This window comes from Neolamprologus multifasciatus, chromosome 7 (genome assembly GCF_963576455.1).
Source record: "Neolamprologus multifasciatus chromosome 7, fNeoMul1.2, whole genome shotgun sequence".
Lineage (NCBI taxonomy): Eukaryota > Metazoa > Chordata > Actinopteri > Cichliformes > Cichlidae > Neolamprologus > Neolamprologus multifasciatus.
Genome location: NC_140445.1, coordinates 35,364,346 through 35,387,171, shown reverse-complemented (window position 1 = coordinate 35,387,171; position 22,826 = coordinate 35,364,346). Strand labels below are relative to the sequence as shown.

At 37.2% G+C, this 22,826-nt stretch overlaps 2 protein-coding genes across 2 annotated transcripts; one reads left to right on the top strand and one right to left on the bottom strand.

Annotated features, from left to right (window-relative positions):
- Window positions 1-7,296: 7,296 nt before the first annotated feature.
- spp1 (secreted phosphoprotein 1) lies at window positions 7,297-13,843 on the top strand. Its single transcript, XM_085169004.1, has 8 exons — window positions 7,297-7,427; window positions 10,857-10,928; window positions 11,053-11,091; window positions 11,169-11,243; window positions 12,113-12,175; window positions 12,274-12,405; window positions 12,653-13,000; window positions 13,182-13,843. Exons 2-8 carry the CDS (start codon window positions 10,875-10,877, stop codon window positions 13,596-13,598), a joined length of 1,128 nt encoding a protein of 375 aa, XP_085025130.1. The 5' UTR covers window positions 7,297-7,427; window positions 10,857-10,874; the 3' UTR covers window positions 13,599-13,843.
- A 5,209-nt stretch (window positions 13,844-19,052) lies between these two features.
- Window positions 19,053-22,353, bottom strand: LOC146514676 (uncharacterized). Its single transcript, XM_085165253.1, has 3 exons — window positions 22,246-22,353; window positions 21,938-22,014; window positions 19,053-20,642 (listed from the first exon to the last, which is right to left on the bottom strand). Exons 2-3 carry the CDS (start codon window positions 21,995-21,997, stop codon window positions 20,247-20,249), a joined length of 456 nt encoding a protein of 151 aa, XP_085021379.1. The 5' UTR covers window positions 21,998-22,014; window positions 22,246-22,353; the 3' UTR covers window positions 19,053-20,246.
- Between the last annotated feature and the right edge of the window lie 473 nt (window positions 22,354-22,826).

Here is a 22,826-nt window from a genome sequence, read left to right as displayed (position 1 = left end):
GTTAAGGTCAGGACTCTGTGCAGGCCAGTCAAGTTCTTCCACGCCACACTCGCTCATCCATGTCTTTATGGACCTTGCTTTGTGCGCTGATGTACAGTGATGTTGGAAGAGCAAGGGGCCGTCCCCAAACTGTTCAGACAAAGGTGGGAGCATGAAATTGTCCAAAATGTCTTGGTATGATGTTTTTTTGAGTAAACCCATTTGTTGATTAATTATTAATTCATGTACTAATAGGGACTTAGAACAGAGAGACCAAATGTATAATAATCTACATTTCATTGTTTTATTCTTTGGTGAAGTTGAGGATACAATATTTTTCTTTATTTTAAATAATTGTTTGCTAATTTGTTGTTTGTTTGTTTTCTGGAAGCTGACACAGTCTCTAAGGGGATAGAGTTTTAGGGATAACTGGAGGAGAGAAGCTGCATTGAGGCATGTAAGACTGCAACTCTCCTTCCTGGTCGAAATTCTGAATAGTGACATTTTGGGGGATTTAATAAGTTTGGCCAGATTTGTAGAAATGAAAGCTGCTCCAATCAAAGTGGGATGGATACAAGACGAGGTTTCACCCAGAAGGTTACCCAAATATTTACAAAGCTTACGCCATTTATTATGGCATTTATTTATTTATTGGACACCACTCAGGCAGTCAGAAATTTAAGGAGAACATGTGGCTAAACCTGTCACTGCTGCTCAGATTTAGGAGGGGCCCAGAGAGTCCGTCTTTGTTACACACCGACTCAATATTACATTTAGTGAACTCTGATTGACATATGCAATTTATAATTTACCCTTAGCCAGCAGTTTAAAATTTCCTTCAATAGAACCCAAAAGTGCAAAGCAGGACACTGGCTTTGAAGAGAGGATGCACTAGTTTCTCGCTTCATTTTGTTCCTTGCCAACCTTCTTATCTTAGTTCTTGTTATTATTTTATATGCTTGCTGTGTTTTATATTTTCTGAGAAACAGCAATAAATGCTGTGACAGTGAACAAGCTGTAGAGAGAGTTATTTGTGGTCATGTTGGGGGCCAGCTGAATCAGTTTTTATTGGTGGAGCACAGAAGACTGTCAGTATAAATCATTTAGTTAAGTATACACACACATACATTTGAGGAATGCAACAATGCAATATGAGTGCCGACAGATATGAATAGTCAGACAGAACAAAACAGAGGTTGAATGCATGCAAATGGTACACTGAGACAGATGATTAAGACATGCTCATGCACAATCAGAGCACAAACGATACAAACACATATAAACAGGTTATAAAATCTTTGGGACAATTTTATTGAACCATGAAACAACACTTTTGTGTTTTTCCAAATAAACATTTCACACCACCAAAATTTGTTTTTGTTCCCAGTGTTGGAAACTGTAGGAGGCCTTATGGGGGGACTCAGCATCCCAGACCAGTCCATCCTCCACTCTTCATCTTTGATGTTTTTACTGCTTTATTTTCAAGTGGTATAATCTGCACTCCCAACACCTACTTAATGATCTCTATTGACATTTAGCATTATTTTTCATTCACATAATTAATAACCAATATATATGCTGTATATATTGGTTACAGTATTGAAGATACTTAGAAATAACGCACTGGGAGATAAAGCGATAAAGAGATTTAAAAAGCTTTGCATTAAAAATTAACAATAAAACATAAAGAAAAGACAGTAAATGATCTCAGACACATAAACACCTCTGCTCCAGGATAAAAACGTGTGCTAACACATTTCTCCCAGGCACGTCTGAAGCTGTTTTATTCCTCTCTTTTCCAAATATGTATCTTTCTCTCACACACATGCACACAGTTACATGTCTTGATTTTGTAAACCTATGCCTTATATTTGGTTATCAATCAATATGTCAAAGCTAAAAGTAGCACTGACCTTTGTTTCTTGTATGTAAACAAGCAGATGAAAATAAAACATAAAATATGGAGAATGATCTGTTATTTTCAGAGGTAAAAATGAATAGAAAATGCTTTTGACGGACTGGTGACCTGACTGTGGAATAACCTGCCTCTAAACCTGTGACAGCCCTCCTGTGACCTGTGAGCAGTTAAGACATGTGCAAATGAGTGGGCATCATGTGAGATGTCTGCTGCATACTCCTCCCAGCTAGTTTCTTTGCCTAAACCATTAATTTATCAATTTTCTTAACCTGGTGTCTCATTTAGGCTCATGGAGGCAGGGATTGGGACTGACTGTGGGAGGAAGCCAAAGAATCCAGAACCAAAGAGCTTTATTGATAAGCACTGAAGTTTCTAAAATTGTGCCTACATTTTTAAAGATTATTTGAAAATTGCTTAAGGTTAATCAATGAGATTGTAGGTCAACAAGAAGGACAAATCTGATGAGCTGTATCTAAAAAACAAACAAACCCCTTAACCCCTCAGTGGGCACGCTCTGTTTTGCGTAACTACTTTTAAATCCCGGTAGCACTGCAACCACATAAGCTAGCGCAATAATTTTTTTTGCACATGAAACCAGAGGTGTTGAACTTACATCTTATGCCATCAGCTTGTCCTTGGTCACGGTTTCCTTCCACATGCAGCTTTGCAAAAACTGCATAAAAAGCACTTGCAGCAACAAAAACATAATATTCCAGAAACATGCTTTGCCTATCTGATCAGCTGTTTGTAACACTTCCTACATTAGAATAGACGTCAGAGCGAACTTTCGCATGTCCGCCATTACCTGCCCAAAACCGGAAGTGATGTCATTTTCGCAGAAATGTAGTTTTTTTTACCATCAGGGCCTCATGAGCCTATACTGGTGTTATCTTTGACTTTATGACTTTCTGTGTCGTTTCTGGGATGCTTAGGACTCATATTGCACTGCTGGAAAGACTTTAATTTGATGCATATGCTGCTTTTTTGCAAATTTGCAGTATAATATTTATTTTCGTTTTTCCTGCAGTATATAAAAATTGGTGTATTTCAAAAATAAAACTATGAAGACACAAATAATGAATTTCCTGTGGTGGGAAACTATTTTGTGCAACTTTTTTGTATTTACAGTTTTGAGGGATAAGATTCTTAAATTTCTCTAACTAGAAATATATGTTAAAAAAAACAAAAACAATTTTCAATTTCTTTGTAGTTTATTGCACTTTTTTGCAATTTATGTAGTTACTATGCACTTAATGCATAAATATTATTAAACTTTGGGCTATAATGGTTGTATTGATGTATAGCAACTAGAGATGGACCGATCCGATATTACGTATCGGTATCGGTCCGATACTGACCCAAATTACTGGATCGGATATCGGCGAGAAATAAAAAATGTAATCCGATCCATTAAATATCAAAAAAGCACCTCACAAAACTTGCTACACAACGTAGCACGTCGCAGCAGTGTGCATCACGTGATAGAGCGGCTGTGTGTATTTGTAGCCTGCTAGCAAACCAGCATTTCATCTCCGAGGAAGTTTTCCCAGAGAGAAGTAAAGCAAGTGTGTAAGTTCATCTCTGAATGTTTGTAAAGCTTATGGAGCGACTGCATCTCTCTCTCTCTCTCTCTCTCTCTCTCTCTCCTGCTGCTACTTCAATCGTGAAACTGCTTAATGATCAGCTGATCGGCTTTTCTGTCGCGAGTCCGTCTCTCTTCTTAGTTTTTGGCCCACTTCTCACCAGAAAGAGGAAACCAGCGGCTGAACAACAGCAGCACGTTTAAGCTTGATAAGCTGTTGTTAGAATTTATTTATTAATACTTTCTACACCAGGATCTTTTTCTACTTAGCTGACTGCTGGTAACTGTGCAGGGGCGGATCTAGCAAAGTTTAGCCAGGAGGGCCGATAGGGCATGAACAGGGAAAAGGGGGCACAAAGACATACTTTTCTTTCTTATTCTCATTTAAAATGTCGAGCTTTTAATAAATAATTATCTGAATCTTACACCCAAAGTTTTAATCTGATGTAAAATATATAGAAGTCCATTACTGTATATAGTAACTGTTAAGTCTAATATACCCTAGTAAGCTATAGTACTTTTTCCTTTGGGAAGATACCATCTGTGCAGTCTGCAGTTCTGTTGAAGAAAGATGTTGAATCTATTTAATTATTCTTGAAAAACAATTTATTTTTGTGCATTTTCCCCCTGCATCAAATTAAATTTGATTACATCGATTAAGCATCATGAGGTGGAGGGTGGTTCCCTATTTTTTTTTTGCTGGGAGTTTGCAACCCTATTAGTTAGGTTGTTTAATATTTCTGCTAAGTACTCTTTAAAATACCAGAATAGGGAGGATGGAGCAGGTTTAAGGTTATTAGTTTGATCAGTATTGCTGAACTATGAAATATTTTGGGCGCAGTGTATTTTTTACATACAGGTATAACAGAATAGCTTTAGTGTTGTTATTTATTTAAACTTGAGTATGAACTTATACAAAATGCAGCAAGATATTAAAAAAAACGTTTTATTGATTAAAAAACACTATATCGGATTCATATCGGTATCGGCAGATATCCAAATTTATGATATCGGTATCGGTATTGGACATAAAAAAGTGGTATCGTGCCATCTCTAATAGCAACTTGAAATGCTCCCAAAAATGGCACTACAGCATGTAAAAATATAAAGTAAGCTCTGGCAAACTTGGTTCTATGGTAGGTCTTAAAGGGTTAATTGTAAAATTGTGACTGAGGACTCATAAGTCATCAGACTTCTCTGTACCTTCAGTCTGATGAGACATTGTGTTTTTGTAATCAGTGTCAGAGAGAATGGAGGGACGATTGATGTGAACAGATAAACTGAAACAACCATGTACCTACATAATTGCACATTAAAAAAAAAAAAAAAAAAAATGTGTCTAGGTCATCAATCAGAAAATATCTTGTTTGTGTGTACCCCCTTGATGTGCCACTCTTGTGATTATGTGTTCTGTGCATGTGCCCTATGTACTCTAACGGTAATGCCATATTGTGAAATATCAACACATACAGACTCAGGCATTTTTCCTGTAATTGCAGGGGGAGCCTTAGAGAAACTTTACCACATAGTCAAATCAGGGTTGATGATTCTGTCCTCTCAGTGAGACTAAAATACAAATTATAACAGTATTCAAAGAATGTCTGTCTGGATACAACCAGTTAATTTATATAGTATACATTGCGTAGTCTTTACCTTACAAATATATAAAGTGCTCTGAGATAACTGTTGCCATGAATGAACCCTAAACGTAAATAGAGCATACAAAACCCAGGTTTTACTTATATACAACAAGGAGAACACAAGTCTTTGTATTGTAACCGCTGTAACGTCACCCTTTGGTTTGTGTTTTGCTTTCTAACTTTCAGTTTTAAAGCCAGAAGTAACAAAACTGAGACGATGAAGTGGTGTGCTAAGTTTTCAGCTAACGCTAGCCAGCTACCTTAGCAAGCTGCATTTAAATGCAATATGAGTGCATTACACAGACAGAGTTATACCTGTAATGAGTTCCAATAAAAATACACACAAAATATTGTAATTCCATTGCACCTGTGCCAACAACACAGGTTAAGAAGTTTAAATCAGTAACTTGAATAAGCTGAAGTGAAGGCTTTCACAAAGCTAGCAGCTACAACTCACTATATCAGCACCAATCTGATTGCCAGTTCAACATATAATATTCAATTCATTTGAATTTTGGTTGTTTAACCCAGTATATATAAAAAATTTTTTTACTTAAAAGTATATACTTACACTCTGTTAGACACAAACAGAAAGCAGACTTGGAACTAATAGAAGCAAAAGGCCGATATGATATTAATTTTTGCAGTGATGATCTAATTGGGAAATTTGGGATGTAAAAACAATTATTCAGAAATCTAAAATGCTACAAAGTTATTTAGGAATTTATATAGAAGTAACATAATTGAATACAAAGTAGATCTGGCATGATCTCTGTTATTTACATTAGTCTCCAAGCACACAGGCCTAGAGACTATTCAGTGGACCATCCAGAAACTCCCCCAGTTAATCACTAAGCAGCAGTAAAACTGTGAAGATGTAAAACCAAAAACAAGACCGTTTGGCTTCAAAGGAAAAGTTGCATCTTTTGAAACCTTTATTTTAAAGGTAACCTACTCTCTGGTTTGTGTTTGTAGACATTAATGTCTTCTGAGCAAAAACAGCAATCACAAGATTTGGTGACCGCTTTGTGGCCAATTTAATCTGGTGCCTACCAGCAACCTACAGGAAGCACTTGCCAATTGGTTATTCATTAATAACATTATGACCTAATGAGCAAAGTTCACCAAAGGGTTGCTGACCAGTCTTTAGGCCTGTGTGACTGAATAGGTTGCACTCTACTAGGATAGTCTTTTGTAGGAAATCCAACAAAAAGAGCACTGCATTAACCTAGTCTACTTGAAATAAAAGCAAACATTATTTCAGCTCTGTGCGTACTGACCACCTTTTGGATTCAGAATCAAGTGACTACAAGAGAAGCTTTGTGAATTCAAGTTTTGTACTTCCTAAAAAGTTTCATCCTCATATTGTAAATTTAGACACAAGTTTTGCAAAGCCTACAAGCTACTAAGACCTTAGAACTCCTAAGATGGTAAACATGAGATACTGTGTATTTTGTCATAGATTGTTCTGACACTGTAAATTGTGCACAAAAGTGGAGCTTATAAAACATCACAAACATATGAAAATCCCATGGTTCCAGCTTTTAAAATATTTTAAATACAACTTTGTATTTAAATTTAATGATAACAATGTTAAAAAATCTTCCTTTATGCATTATGCCACTAAATGTTCTCCCTTTTGCAGTTATCAGTCAGGTTTAGTTCTAACACAAAAATGTCTGCATACACAAAGAAGGAAAAAACTAGCACCTTTTGTTTGACAGTTTAAGACAAATCAAATTGTTAATTATTCACAGAGACCTCAGTCAGATGATTTTGTTCCGTCTGTAAGGAAGCTGAATCACTGTCATGCCACCTACCACTATATGCTGCTGTTTTTAACCCAGAGCTTGTTACTACATGTCCTTAAATTAACTACACACATAGTGAGCTTGTGTGTGTGTGTGTGAAAGAGAGAGGCAAAAAAAACCAAAAACAAAATGCATTCATATGCTTCTGTCTGGGTTTCAAATGTCTGCATGCCTTTATCCACGTATTTGTCTTGTGTTCTGTGTGTGTGTCTGTGTGTATTTGCCCCCGACACCACCACAGCACACCACCAACCACAGGAAGAGTGGGAGAGAGAGGAGAGGTGGACACCATGGAGCGGTTAACCTCATGACATCACAAGGACCGAGATGATTGGCTGCTGCCAGAGGCTGGAAGGTTTATAAACCAGCCGGTAGCCCTACTTTCAGCAGCATCATCACGGTGAAGCAAACCCAGGAGATAAACTAAAGACAAATCACGTCTCTGTGTTTCTGCTGCAGCCGCTGAACCCCTGAAGCTTCCCTCAACTGCAGACAAGGTCAGAATGAATTCATGACAAATTAACATTATATGTAATATATGAAGTTCTTGTCTGGTGTTTGCATTCCTAATGTCATGGTTAAAGGTGGGAAACTAGCTTAATGTTTATACAAGATCCTGAAAATGTGCTTTTTTTTTAGTTTGAAGAATCTATCATTACAATGTGGAAATCTGATTATCAGGTCCTTGACTATATCTGCTGCATTCTCTAGTGCATGTCCAAAAGAATGTACACAGTCCTTTCCTGACTTTAGTGTCCCCACATTCTTAATGATACAGCACTTAGCTATACTTTTGAAAACAGTGTGCTACCTGCTGCATTTTGCAGAAAACTTTCCTAGCTTTAAAATGTCAAAAAGACTCATAAAGAAACATTTTTCCTAGTCCGATATTTAAAAACTGACCGACTGGTACAGAACCCAATCCTTTATGAGAAAGTCCTCTACATGTCATCATCTAACACCAGTGTTGTACATAACAAATAAATGTTACAATGAGAGCAAATTGTCGTAGCAAAGCCAGAAATCATGTGGAAAGTTTTAAGCAAAAAGCACAGAACAGTTGGAACAGTTAGAGCAGCAAATTAAAGCTTGTTTTTGTTTTTAAACTATCACACTTGATGAACCGTGTAGGTGTCCACATACTTTTGCATATGTATAGGATCTCTTTTAAAGAAATTTGTTTGTAAATGACTTTTTTTTTTAATTTTATGATTTTTAATTTTACTATTTTCCCCATAATTAAGCACTAAATGTTAAAGTTTTTGAATAGTTTTAAAAGGCAAATGTCTTTTGTTTAGCAAATAAAAAACAAAAACATAAATTTGTAATGTAATGGTGTAAATAGTCCTTTCTTTGGAAGAAAGAGAGACTTCTAACAAAATCCATTTTAGCTTATTTTTTTTTTATTCATATTGAAATGACCTTCTCAGGAATTTAAATCAGTGCAGAGCAAACTGATAATAAACCCACAAGAGAGTTTGGTTATCCACTGTGCAGTTTATTGCAGTAACTTATGAGAGTTTGAATTACTGTCTGTGATCAGTTTGAGTCTGTGCAGCTGTTTGATTGGTTTGCCACCAGGGATAGGAAGAGGAAGCTGTGGGCACCAGGAAACTAACCCAGTGTTGACTAGCGATGCTGACAACACGCATACCCACAACAATGCACTGCCAGCTTAAATTTTTGCAGTTAAATATATTTTTGTCAGATATAAATTAAAAAAAAAAAATCCAAATAATTGCACATTTGTCTCTGCTTCCTCTCAATCTTCTGCTGTTCTTACACATAAATTGATTAATCACTAAGCATATTTTAGTCTGGTTCGATCTTCAAAGAATAATCTGTCTAACTAGATTCAAGGTCTTTTATTCGAACAATGAAAACTGTTTACCACAGACAGTTTTGAATGATGGATGGACAAATTGAGACCTGAAAAAAGTCCTTAGCAATACAGACTGGGGAAAATAAGAGAATCCTGTCAGCCCTCTTGCACTGATAATCTTCTTCACTCTGAATATTTCTTCATTCCAACTTCCTTGCTGCTATAAATCCTGGGTAAACATTTTCAAGTAAAAAGAGGATAGCTTATCTAAAATTCACAGCTGCTTCCTTTCACATGGTTTTTTAGGGTGCTTAAGAAAAAACATTGTAAGTTAATGCAATATTAGATGGACAAGTGTTTTATTAAACCCAGTTTGTCTCTGAGATGCTAAAAGTTCAACAAAAGAGTGGCTTGTTTGAAAAAAGTACCAGTCACCGGTAACCTGCACCAACCCAAAGAAAAACACTACAGTTTCAGAGCTCACACAGCATGTAACTTCCTATAAAACCACAATGTGTGTTGTTTTTTTAAATTGTTGGTTTTAATTTAATAAATAAGATAGACGAAACATGTAAATTGCCTTTAAAATTGGTGGCTGATTGGTTACAATTAACCCTGCTTTGACTCTTTAAGCTAAACGAACTCTTAGCATCACTTGAGTGTACAGTTCTAAGAGCAGTATCAAACCTCCTAACCACAACAGCAATAAAGCTAAACCCAACACCTAACCTAATGTTAACCCGAAAACCAATTCTGAAATCCTAAAAGAAGCTATTTGTAAAAGTGAAGTAAAAATCAAACTGTCCTTACTTTAAAGGTCTAAAGCAGTGGTCCTCACCAAGATAGAAAAACAAGAACAATACACACACTTAAAGTTACTTCCATTGCACATGTGCATGTGTGGTTGCTTTTCATGCAAAATCAGCACTTATTTCCCAAGCAGCCCAAGTTAGACCCAGAAAGGACAGAACAAAAATGTCCATGCTTTCAAGGTTTGAAACATAATCCTCACACAGTGCGATATACAAAAATACACGCATACACAGCTACAATTACTGCCACCATACATTTGAGGTTGTTTTAACTTAGTCCTGAAATCAGTCCAGACAATAAACAACAAAAATGTCTTTATTATACTTTATTCTCTAGGTTTAAGGTTAAAACTTGTTCTCATAAAGAATGAAAAAATACATGCTTGCATACAGCAACAGAGACATCTGACATTATGCAGTTGCGCTGTGGCTTTCCATTTATAACTTGGTGAATTACACGCTATAGGAAAAGTCCATCATTAAAGATAAGCACTTAGACTGTTCCTCCCACAGCAAACACCAACATTAAAGCTTGTTAAAGAACATGATGAGAAAAGAGAAGAAGGAACTAAAAGACATGAACAAAGACAAAACAACAATGAAATAAACCCACTAACAAAATGATTCACATTGTTGCATTGGCTGTGCTTTATTTTTTGGCTCACTCCATGTACACCAACCACCCTGCTACTGAAAAGTGTTTATTGAGCCTTGACTGAAAATAGTCCTCTACAAAAACACAAAAAGCATCACAGAATAATTCATAGCATTGCAAACTAGACTCAGGCAGTAGAAAATCAAACAGTCATTTTTCTAAAAACATTCTCGAACAAAATGAATCTCCTTCTAAATGGTACTTGTTATTTTTCTCCTGTCTTTTTTTTGGGCCCCAAATTACTTATGAACCACCTGCTCATAGTTTGAAAAACCGTGCTTCATAGATGCGATTCATTGATGCGATTTTCCTGCTGTGATGACAGAGAAAATGTTTTACTGTATCGAACTGAGTCGTCAAAGGCACATAGCCCTCTTTAGCTCTGTAATTAAGGCCTTAATGACTCCCTGGGACATACCAAGGACGGTTAACAGTCATGTGACTGTACAGCCTCCGCTTTTAGGAAGGAATCTGGGTGAGAGACTGACATGTCATTGTGTTTCCTTTGAAGTTATGGCTTTCAGACGAGTATTTTGGTGCCAAGTGCTGTGTATCATGATTATGTTTTATTGTTTTATTGTGATGTTTTATTGTGTGACTTCAAGCTGCGTTTTTTCTGGCTTTCTCCTCCAACCAGGCATCAAACTGTGACACAATGAAAGTGGCTGTTGTGTTTGTTCTGCTCTTTGCCACAGTTCTCTGCCGGCCGGTGAGACACTTTTGTCAAATCAAAACTACACCCAGATTAAAAATAGATAAATAAACTGAGAACATAACATGTGTTATCATGCCATTTTGTCATAAATTTCACTCTGGTGCCTTTGTTTTTCTAGGCGAGAAAACTTTCCAGTTCAGAGAGCTCTGAGGAAGTGGTAAGTATTCCAAGAGAGGCCGGTGGGAGGTGGTGAGAGAAAGAGTGAGACATCCATGGTGTTTTTCTCTTCCACAGGTGAGACGACCAAAACCTCCAGCACTCAGAAAACAGGCGCCTGTGGTTCTTAAGGCTCGTCCCCCACCTGTGCAGGTAAAATATTCATTTTTTGTGTCCATTTATCATTTTGTCAGTTTGCTCTCCTCTCATTCTTTCTTCTCTCTTATCTTCCCTCCAGTATCTTCTCCTTATTTTGTCCTTGCAGTAATGGTTCTCCTCTAATTCTCTGCTGTCTGGGCTGTCAGCCACTTTCACCTACTCACTTAAATCTCACAAGGCACATATGTGATATCTGATAACAAAACCTATTCAAAGTACTGTTTTATGGGAATTCAACAATATTTTACTACATGTTTTATTGTTACATCATAAAAATATAGTAAAAGTGTGCAAGTATAATCAGGCAAAAGTCAGAGTAAGGCAGAAAAGTGATCAGCTAATTATTAAAGTTTAATAACTGGACAAACACAATTACCAGAAGGCCAAATAGGTCGATTTAAAATGCTTTTTTTTGATTGGCTAAAAGTCAAATCCTCAAAAAATGTTCAAAGTAATGTGAACAATGTAAATTATAAAAGGGAAGGTACAATATCTTGGACACACCAATATGTTAACATGAGGAAAAACATCATATTTTTAGATGCACTTCATCTGTGGCTATGTGCTACTGATAGCTGGAGTTTAGTGATACTACGGGTAAAATCTTTGTTATACAGAGCAGAGAAAAGCAGGAGAACTAGGATTTTTAAACTTGTAGTTCAACAGCTCATTCTGATTTTAGCTGTGAAGTAGAGATGCAACCTTTAAATAATCTCCTCTAACTGGGTTCAGCTTAAAGTACAAATTTTATAAAAGCAATGAAAGAAAACTAAAGGACGATTTCAAAGATTGTTTCTTCCAAAGAAAGGACTCTTTACAGCAATGATGATTAATCAAATTCATTGCACGTCTTCATCTTGCAGAATGTTGTAGCAGCCGCGGCTGCTGGTTCAGATGAGAGCGCAGAGACTTCAGAAGAGGAGGAGGTGAGAGATGAGCAGCAGAGGTCAAAACAGTGATCATTTATGTTACAATGCGTTTATTGTTAAACTCTTATAACATTGTGTTTTAATGGTTGTTGCAGCATCAGCAGCAGGTGGCAGCCGAGGCGCTACCTGAAGTCAAATCTGTTGTCACAGACACAACTTCAGATTCGCCCTCTGTTAACAACCAGGACAGTGAAGATGGTGATGATGATGATGAAGCAGAGGAGAGTGTGAGTAAAAACGTCCTGTGAAAACCTTTTCATTACTTCTTTAAATAACAGGAATTTATTATTTCAAACAATTAGTCTCATGTGTGTCACATTTCTCAAGCTTAAGTTTAGATATTTGTGTCAATACAAATTTTAAATATAAAATGCATTTTAGCCATGCTGATGAAGATATGAGTCACGGACAATTTAAACTAAACTACTAGAAAATCAGTAGGAATTTTTGCCAACTCCTATATCTTGTCTACAGGAAACAGAGGAGGAAGAGGAGGAGGAGGATGAATCCAGCGACAGCTCAGAGTCTGGTGAGTCCTCCACGCCTGCTCCTTCTACAGTAGCCCCTGTGGTTGTCACAGAGACACCGGCCCCTGAGCCGACCGATGAGCCCATTGTGGCCACCGTCGTCACCGATACAGCCCGCGGTGACAACCTGGGAGGCTACCCCAGCGAGTACAAGTCCATCGTTTATGTGGAGGAAAAATCCTACCACAAGGCTCCCGGGCCCTACAAGTCCTATGAGTTTGAGGACACAGGAAAGAAGACAGCCTATTCAATGACCGATGGCAATGAGGTGGAGAAGCTGCCAAAGGTGTATAAGGTACAGTTAGTTTTATCAATTTCTGAAAGACTGAACCAGAATTGGTCCTTAAAGTTAGCAGAATCCCTAACCCTCATTTTAGATTACTGCATTAAAAGTTTAAATGCAGTAAACTTATGCATATTTATGCATATTGCATAAATATGCAAACTAACCCTCACATCTCTCCTTTGACCTCTAGACTATTTATGTCAACCCTGAACTCCTGGAGGAAGACACCAGCACCCCTGAGGTGGAGAGCCAGGGTCTGGATGCGTCCTCTGGCACATCTCAGGATCCGGACCCCCGCCAGGCCGATCTGGCAGAGGAAGAGGAGAGCACCAGCACCAGTGACCCCACCACCAGCGAGAGTGAAAGCAGCAGCACCCCAGAGGAAGAAGAGGAGGAGGAGGAAGAGGAGAGCGCCAGCACCACCAGCGATAGCACCAGCCAGGAGGCCGAAGACGAGGAGAGCCAGAGCAGCGAGGAGGCTACAGCCACACCTGGAGCTGCTGACGCTGACTCCGATGAGAGTGACAGCGCTGAGAGTGACTCTGATGAGGAAGGGGCAGCACCTGACACCACCACTGACATCCCGGCAGTTATCACTGCCAAATAAGCCCATCTAGGAAAAAGAGTGGGCAGTGGTGTCCGAATCACATAATGTGTGCACACTGCATCCATGTGCAAAGAGCCCCCTCCCGAGCCCTTTTCCCCTGCAGGGTCCAATAGGGATGACCAAGGCTGAATTATTATTGACTCATGTTTTCAGCTGATATTTCCATGAAAATCTGTGCATAATCTAAAAAAGCACATGTGTTTTGCTCTCTAGGGTTTTGTCTAAATAAACCATTAACGCCTTTATCCTGTGGTCCTTGTAAATCTCATCTTTGATCCAGTAGGGGAAAAGAAGTTAATTGAACTTTAAAAATGACGACTGCTACCTGTAACAGGAGGTTGACCGACCTCATGATCTTTGCCCCTTCCCCTTCTCCCTTCTCTTCCAGCAGGGTACAAGGTCAAAACTGATAAAGAACAAAAACGCTGACAAAGTTGAGTCCTCTTGTCTACACTAGCACAAAACTGCCATTTACTATTAATTAATAACTGCAATACGCAAACATACAAAGTTCTTATGCTTAATAAATAAATGCAAATGCACATTTTATATTTAAATACATTTGTAATACTTGTAATCATTTTGAAAATAATCAAATTTAAAACTGACATTAAGTCACACATTTGCTGCCAGTGTGGCTTAGCTTTTTTGCTCGCTAACATTACATTTTGCTGGTGTAGATAAAAGGATCCAGGCAAAGAACAAAAAAAATCTTCTATTACAGGGTTCAATCAGATATAGATACAGTACACACATACAGACAACACAGCCCTGTTTATTTGCACAGTTGCTACCTACACTACATGTTGTTTGTCCCATGTTGTTTACTGTAATGTACCATAATGTACCATTTCTAAAATATTAATAAAGTTCTTTTTCATAAAAAAAAAAACATCTTGGTTGTGTAAGCATAAACAAAAAACTAACTACACGCCACGTAATTCAGTAGCTCGCAGAACTAGCATTAGCAGCAATAACTTCAAGTAATGATTTTATATATGACTTGATCAGTATCTCACATCATTTCCCCCCCACACTAGATCCAGTTTATTTAGGGTTGCAGGCATTCATTTATGCACAGCTCTGTTGAGGTCCTGTGGCTACAAAACAAACCCAAATCATCACACTTCCACCGCCATGCTTGACAGCTAGTATGAGGTCTTTGTTTTGATATGCTGCGTTTGGTTTTCACCAAATGTGACGCTGTGGATTCTGGCTGTGGATATGGATTTGCAAAACATCTTTGCTTCACCAAAGGACATTGTTCTAGAAGTTCAATTTGATTCAGTTCAATTCAATAATATTGAATAATGGTAAATCACATACAAGGTCATCTCAGGGCACTTTATATTATTATATTGTAAGGTACTGGCCCCACAACAATATAGACGCGACACGAACAATCAGAAGATCCCTATGAGCAAACAATTTGAAGTCTTTTACACATGATTGCTATGTTGCTAAATACAGTAAGCAAGGCAACAGTGATATAGAGAAATACAAAATTATTAAAGTGGAGAAAAGTAGAGATCATTAACAACTGAAAGGTTTGGTAGACTTGTATCCAGCCATTTAAAAAAAAAGTTTAAAGGGAACAATCTTAAAAATTAATGTCATTCATGTCTGTGTGGTAACTTTGATGCTGAAGCCTAACAAGTACTGAAAAATATTCTCATAAACAAGGGAATCTGAACAGCTGACTCTTTCAGTCAAATTGAAAGCAAAACTACACAAACCACAATCTTTAATACTGCTCAACTTTAATCTTTAATCAAATGTTAATGGGTAATATAAAAAAATATATATTAAAAAATAGGTTATATAATTTTCTCCTCATGCAGTATTTATGATTCAAGAGAAAAAATAGCTATAGTACTAATCCTTGAATGGTGGGCTCCCTGGTGGGTTATGAAACATACATTTTTCTTCCCCACAAAAACAATAAACCAGTAAACAACTGCAAAATTATAAGTTCAAAGTGTTTATGTATTATTTGTAAAATCAATGCATAATTGTGTGCTTGTGATTTTTGGTACTGAAGTCAAGTTTTGCTAATTTCCCAGTTTCTTTAAAAGTTAAATCATGAGGTCAAAGCCTGGCCCAGAATGAACCCTGGCACAATGTATAGGCTGAATCTAAAAGACTGTTTGCCCAGACTTCACCTTCCATCCTGTTTATGTTCTACTGTCTGTCAAATGCATAATACACACATTTAAACACATGTGCAAACACATAAATGCAGACTTTAGACAGATTGCAGGGTATAATCAGTTCTCCCAGACTGCAGCGGTGAAAATCCTCAGGCAAAAAGACAAGAAAATTAAAAATAAAGTAAAGTGTGATGCTGTGCTTCTCAAGACTGTGAGCTGCATGATGTTGAGAAATGTACAGTGCATTACTGAAACCAGACATCTTATTATGCATTTGATATGTCATGCCCTGAGCATATGCAGGACTGAAAACAAAGAAATGTGCTCTTTAAGAAGAACCCTGATTACAAATATATTTGTAGTTTCAATTTCATGTAACCTTTATTACTAGACTTGTGCTTACTTTTGGTCTCATTAATTTTGTATAGATTCAAATATTAATTTATTTTGTCTATTAAGTTGTGCAGGATTACCTCATGTCTTTGCAGAATTTGGTATTTTAAATTTCCATTCATACCTGCTTATGCTGGTACTGTTTCAGTGTTAGATCATCTGAGTAGTACGTTGGGAAGAAGAGTGAGTCTTGACTATAGGAGATGCTTTCAAGAAAAACAGTGCTTTGCCATTAATCCACTGCCAAAACAGTAGAAAACCCTTCCAAACAGGTTCAAATTAACAAGAACATCGGCAATTTCACTATTCTCTTAATAAAACAATTATAAAATTTATAAAAAAAAGTGTCATAGCATCCATCCAACATGCTCAAACATGGCTAATAATAACTGGGCTTGTAGGTAACAGAATAGAATAGAATACTTTTATTGTCACTATACAGTTGTACAATGAGATTGCGAGCATCTCCAACTCAGTACAAACATGTGCGTGTGTGTGTGTGTGTGTATGTGGGTGGGGGGGGGGGGGGGGGGCACAGTTCTGCAGCACTATATACATATGAACAGGATTAACAGAAAAAAAAATATAGAATGTAATCAGGCAGAACAACTTGAAACCAGGGTGGGAATTGTGTTTCATGATGTTTGCTGCTCTGCTGAGGCAGCAGGAGGAATAAATGTCAATCAGGGAGGGGAGAGGGCAGCCAATGATCTTCTGTGGTGCCTTAACTGCACTCTGAAGCCTTGCTCTGTCCGCCTTAGTGCCTCTACCGTATCATACGCAGTATGTTAGCAGGCTCTCAATGGATAAGTGGTAGAAGGTCAGCAGCAGGCTGGAGTTCAGCTTCTACTTCCTGAGGACCCTCAGAAAGTGCAGCCGCTGCTGGGCCTTCTTGACGACCCCTGAGATGTTGTCTATCCAGGAGATGTCAGTGGAGATGAGGACACCAAGGAACACACTCCCCGTTGATGTATAGTGGGGCTAAGTCACTGCCGTGCCTCCTGAAGTCGACAATGACCTCTTTGGTTTCCCTGGTGTTCAGTGCCGGGTTGTTTTCTGAACACCATGCTGCCAACTTCAGGACTTCCTATCTGTAGTCTGCCTTGTCTCCCTTTGAGATGAGTCTGACTACCGTGGTGTCATCAGCAAACTTGATGAAGAGGTTGTTGTTGTGAGTTGGACTGCAGATGTGGGTATAGAGAGAATACAATACCTGGAAATACCTGGAAAACACGTAATGTCTGCAAATTTTGAGTTAGGAAACAAACTAACTAACTATGAATTTTAACCAAGAAATTCAAAGAATTTTTGTTAGCATTTAGTCTTTGGATCAATTTTCTGCTTAAAATTTAGTTAATTGAATTTATTGATTTATGTGTTAAATGCAACACATCTGGGAACTATGGATGAGTAGAAGGTAGGAAGCTCCTCATGGAGATGAAGACTGAAAGCTAAAATTAGGAAAGGATGAAGTGAGGTGCAGAAGACAACATGACGTTTCTTTTTAGCCCTTTTAGCTTCCGATTAGTTTTGGTTTATTGTGTCATTTTTTCCCAGTGCATCTATTTTACTGTTATTATTATACTCTTTAATATTATTTGCTATTAGAATTTTGAATTTATTGCCCTACTTCTTATTAAATCATTACAATCACCACTTTTATTATTGTTAATTTTGTGTTTCAAATAATATTTATTGTTTCTTTGATCATTTTACTTGCAGATTTGACTCTGTACACATCCTAACGGTCGACTTCTGCCAAAAACTGAATTCCTCAGCTAACAGAAACTGTAATAATTAACCATTCCCACTAGATGGAGCTAGATAGGTCGTTGTTATAGCTCAATGCTGAGCTTCTTATCCACCCAGCTAAGACAACCCTATTTTGGTTCTTGACAGTAATCCGGGCATCACACAAACAGACAGACATCAGTAGGCTATTGTATTCTTTATTTCTTTTTTGCTTTATTTCCTAAAATCTGTAGATTAACATAAAAAACAAGAATCCATTCATCTGTTTTTGTTCTCTGTAAATTTAAAAATTCAATTTGCCAAATTGTGTCTGTTCTTTGAATTTTTGTGGTGATAAATTGTCATTTATTGCACATTCCTAAGACTAAAGGGATGAACTACAAATAAAAGCATTTTGTAAAAAGTATTTACTTATTTACAAGACTCTTATTCTATGAGTCACAATTAGTGTGCAGTTGGACCTTCACATCTGATTTCACAACAAAACCTTTAAAGATGGTGATAACGAGACTTCATTAACTAATGCATGATGTCCATAGAGCCTCAGACACTTTTTATACAATTACAATTGATAAAAGAATGCTTTCAGACATATAAATGATTGTTTATTGGGCCCAAATGTTTTCTGCAGCAGGACAAAACCCCCAAACACACAGCCAAAGTCATTAAGAACTATCTTCAGGACAAAGAAGAACTGGAAGTGATGGTTCGGCCCCCACAGAGCCCTGATATTAACATCATCGAGTGTGTCTGGGATTACATGAAGAGACAGAACGATGTGAGGATGCCTACATCCACAGAAGATCTGTGGTTCGTTCTCCAAGAAGAATTGTCGCTGTTTTAAAGGCAAAGGGTGGCCACACCAAATATTGATTTGATGTCGATTTCTCTTTTGTTCATTCACTGCATTTTGTTGATTGATGAAACATAAATGATTAAAACTTCCATTTTTGAAAGCATTCTTTATTTATAGCTCACCTGCCTAAAATGTTTAATTTAAGAATTAAATGTTGATATAAATATGACCATATTTTTTTTTATTCTGTATGGCTTTTTTTTTCTTTATTAGAAAAAAATCAGCAGTTGTTGTATAATCAGGCATATTAGGTCCAAACAAGTCCAAAGCAGTATAAAACAGTAACAATCAGCAACATTTAGGTCTTCTTTTGCCTCTCTGTTCTACATTTAATCTGTGAACATGTACATTTATAGCGTGCAATTACAGAACCCCACTGTGGTAAGGACTCACCAGCATGTACAGACAACAGACAAGAGACACACCCTCCCCAGTCTATAAACACACTGCTGTGGGATACATATTCTGGATACCTCACGAAGAGTAATAACCTTTTGTAAAATTTTGTTTTGTAAAATTTAATCAGTAACCATCGCTGGCCTTGGATGTTTTTTCTGCTTGGCCACATATCTTTACACTTCCAACATATCAGCAGATCTTTCCAGAAAACCTGAAGTTAATTTTAACACATTGTAAGAATTGTCCTCAAAGCTGCAATAAACATGCAAACAGAGTATTTTCATTTAATATAATTAAATATTTAAGTGCTTTTGTTTATATGAAATAGCTTTTACCTAAAAACTGCAGGTCATCCACTCCATTTCATAGGACTAAACAGCAGTGAAAGATTAAAAATTCGTCTAAACGTACATTTAGTAGCACACACACACACACATATGTATATATATATATATATATATATATATATATATATATATTTAAAGACACATTTTCTTTACTGACAGCTCACAGTTCTAGTAAGCATGAGTGAAATCATCCATTTGAACCAGACTTCACACACTTTGCTTTTTGTAACTCTGCAGTGTCTCTAATGTTAATTTAAAATTGGCTTTAAGAAAGTATTGCCTTATCATCATGCCATCACATTCTCTGCCCCGTTATTTTGACTTCTAAATTTAAGATGTCTCTTAATTCTGCTGACCTCTGTTACTTCTTTAAGGGAAAAAATGGATTCAAAATAATTCAGCATCCTATTGGAACTTCTCATTCTGTACACGTTTTAAAGAATCTGATTTTATTGTATATGTCCAATGTTTCTCAGTGTAAACCAACGTTTTATTGCTGTCTTTCTAAGTTACTGCAACATGCAAAGCAGAGTTCTGATTGTGATGATCCGATACCCATCAAACCAGTGCATAAGCACTTCTTTTTTAAAGCCATTTTTAAATACAAGCAAAATAATTTATAAAAAAGCAAACTGGGAAAAAATATGAAGACTTTATTATTTTTTTTTAAATTGGATAGAAAGTGTCCACAGGCGGCTCACTAAAGTCAAACATTTGTTCAACAATATGGCTCTCGTTGTCTGACTTTTGCTCAGTTGTCTCCTCTGTTGTCAGTAATGGGAGCTGCTGTTGGAATCAGCACCGTAAAGCACTGATCGCATGTTGGTGTGGCATTGACAGATGGGGTTGGCGTTGCTGGAAGGAGCGTCGTCTTCATCACAATTGGTTGGTCAGTACCCATTGTGCTTACTTCAGGAGGGACTGTACTCCCCTCTTGAACAGCTGTCATCGCAGCAGAGGTCGTGACTGGCGTGGTCACTTCAGGATCAATAATCTCCTCAGAGGACAACCCCCCGTCCTCAGATGATTGACTTTCTGAAGATTCGCTGGAGCTCATGGAGTTGAAAGCATCCCCAGTGAACCTGTGGTGATAATGTTCCATTTTGTGGTCGGGAATATCAGCATCATGATGCCTTCTGAAAGCCATCTGTGGTAGAAAAACCAAATAATAGAGACAATACCCTCAGATTCTGTTAAATAAACACACTGTTTTTTTCCATTTAAGTACTTGTTTAAAAAAAATCTGTGTTTGTCTGGCAGAAAAATATAATTTTAATGACGGTGTTTAAAAGGTTTAAAAACACTTTTAATGTAGCCCCACAATTCACCAAAACATAAATTTTATGTCCCTTAAAGTTACAGAGAAATGTTTTAAAATGATCCCGAAACAACCATTAATCAGCACAGACTTCTTACACGCTACTGTCACATTTGGAAGAAAACATCATTCAATGTGAAAATATCCCAACAAAGAGCAAATGTATGAATAGAATTTTTCATTTAGGACAGGTTATAAATGAAAAAGATGGAAAATTACCTTACTGTGATATAAGTTGAGGATAAATGGCACGATGAGGAAGTATCATAAAATAAATTGAAAATTTCAAACAAATATTTCAAAAAAATGTTTTTTATTAATAAAAAAGGGAGATTGAAACTGGTTGAAATCCAGTAAACAATCTAAATCTGCTCAAATGGACTAAAATCCTTTGCACATAATCATATTTGTTTTATATAAACATTTGCGTGCTGTTGGATGTATGTAGGCTGTAATTGTTTGGATGACAGAGCGCACTAATCCCAAAGTGTCATCCCAAATCATAGCGTGTATAAAAAGATGGACATATCCGCACTGGTTTGTGAAACCCCGCCTTTAAGCCTTGTGGCTGAGCATCTTGGTGTTTTGAAACAGGGTGGGATGAGGGTTTATCTGCTCATAAAACAAAGGGATACACATCGTATGATAGCTATGCTGAAAATTACAGACTAGATCAGCACAAAGTAATTTACTGAGCAAACTTCATGTTTTGTGTTTAACCTAGTGGTTCAAACCTTAAAATCAGCAGCAAAGTACATCTGACTTCTTTTTGAAACCAATGGAGTCACTCCCCACTATTCATTTGAAGGACTGCAGAGTGATGTCATGTTTCAGACCAAGACCTATGCCAGTAGACACTATGCATCCCAAAGTGTTGGCTAGTTTAATCAACTAATTACTCAAGTTGAGGGTCACACATCCCAAGGGGCACAGCTTACTGTAACGCCAACAAATTGGTAGAAATCTATGAAATGCGGTTGAGTTCAAGTAAAAAGTGGAATAAAATGGAGAAACTCGAGTAAAATATAAATATCTCAAGTATCTCAAGCTGAGAGAGATGGCAAGAAAACAGCATAAGTGAGGAAGATAAGAGAAGTTTGCAGTTCTTTTGCGGGTTAACTCACTGGCTTAGCAGATGTTGTTGTAAGAAGGGCGATGACGAGGGCGGTTTTCAGAAGTTCCATTTCTGATTGATTGCTGTCTGTGAAGGAGGGAAACCACAGAGAAAAACAGTCACACAATCCAGAAACAAGACACTCTGACAGGGTGGGCATGACGGATGTACACCGAAATGTGGTATAAATGAAATTAAAATTTAATTAACAATTGTTTATAGAAGCAGTTATCATCATCAAATTTTATAAAGTATGAATTAAAAAACAAAATACAATCTGTTAAAATAATAAGAAGAAGAATAAAAGAAAAAACTCACCACTTTCTGGTCTGCAGTTTATAAATTCTTTTAAATCCTCTGTAAAATCAATCCAACTCTGTGCTGCTGTTTGTTGTTTATCAGTGTGCAAAGGTGTGTGACTTCAGTGGAGACAGTGGCTCATATATACTTGCTGGCAGAGAGCTGGGCTGGGCATGGCTGTGACGAGGACCTGAGAGAAGGATTGAGTAATACTGTGCTTTCCAGGGCCAGAGTGAAAGGGAGGGACAGGACAGAAGGTTTTTAGCACACATTATACCTCACCAAAATGCTACAAAATTAGCATTGAAATTATTTATCGTGTCTGCTGAGTTATGAGCTTTACTGGCAGATGCATGCATTGTTTTGATGATCAGAATTAAAGACGGGCTCTGAGTCTGTGTAAATACCTTCTTGTAAATTAATAATTACACCTCAATGAGTTTAACGGGATATACAAATGGGAGCTCAGCGTGAGGGGTTGAAATTGGATTTTGCTCCAATTTCAACCCCTCACTCTGAGCTGTCTTTTTATTTATCATTAAATCATTAAGTCTGTTAAATCTAATTTCATGAAAACACTAAGACCTTTACAGAGTGTT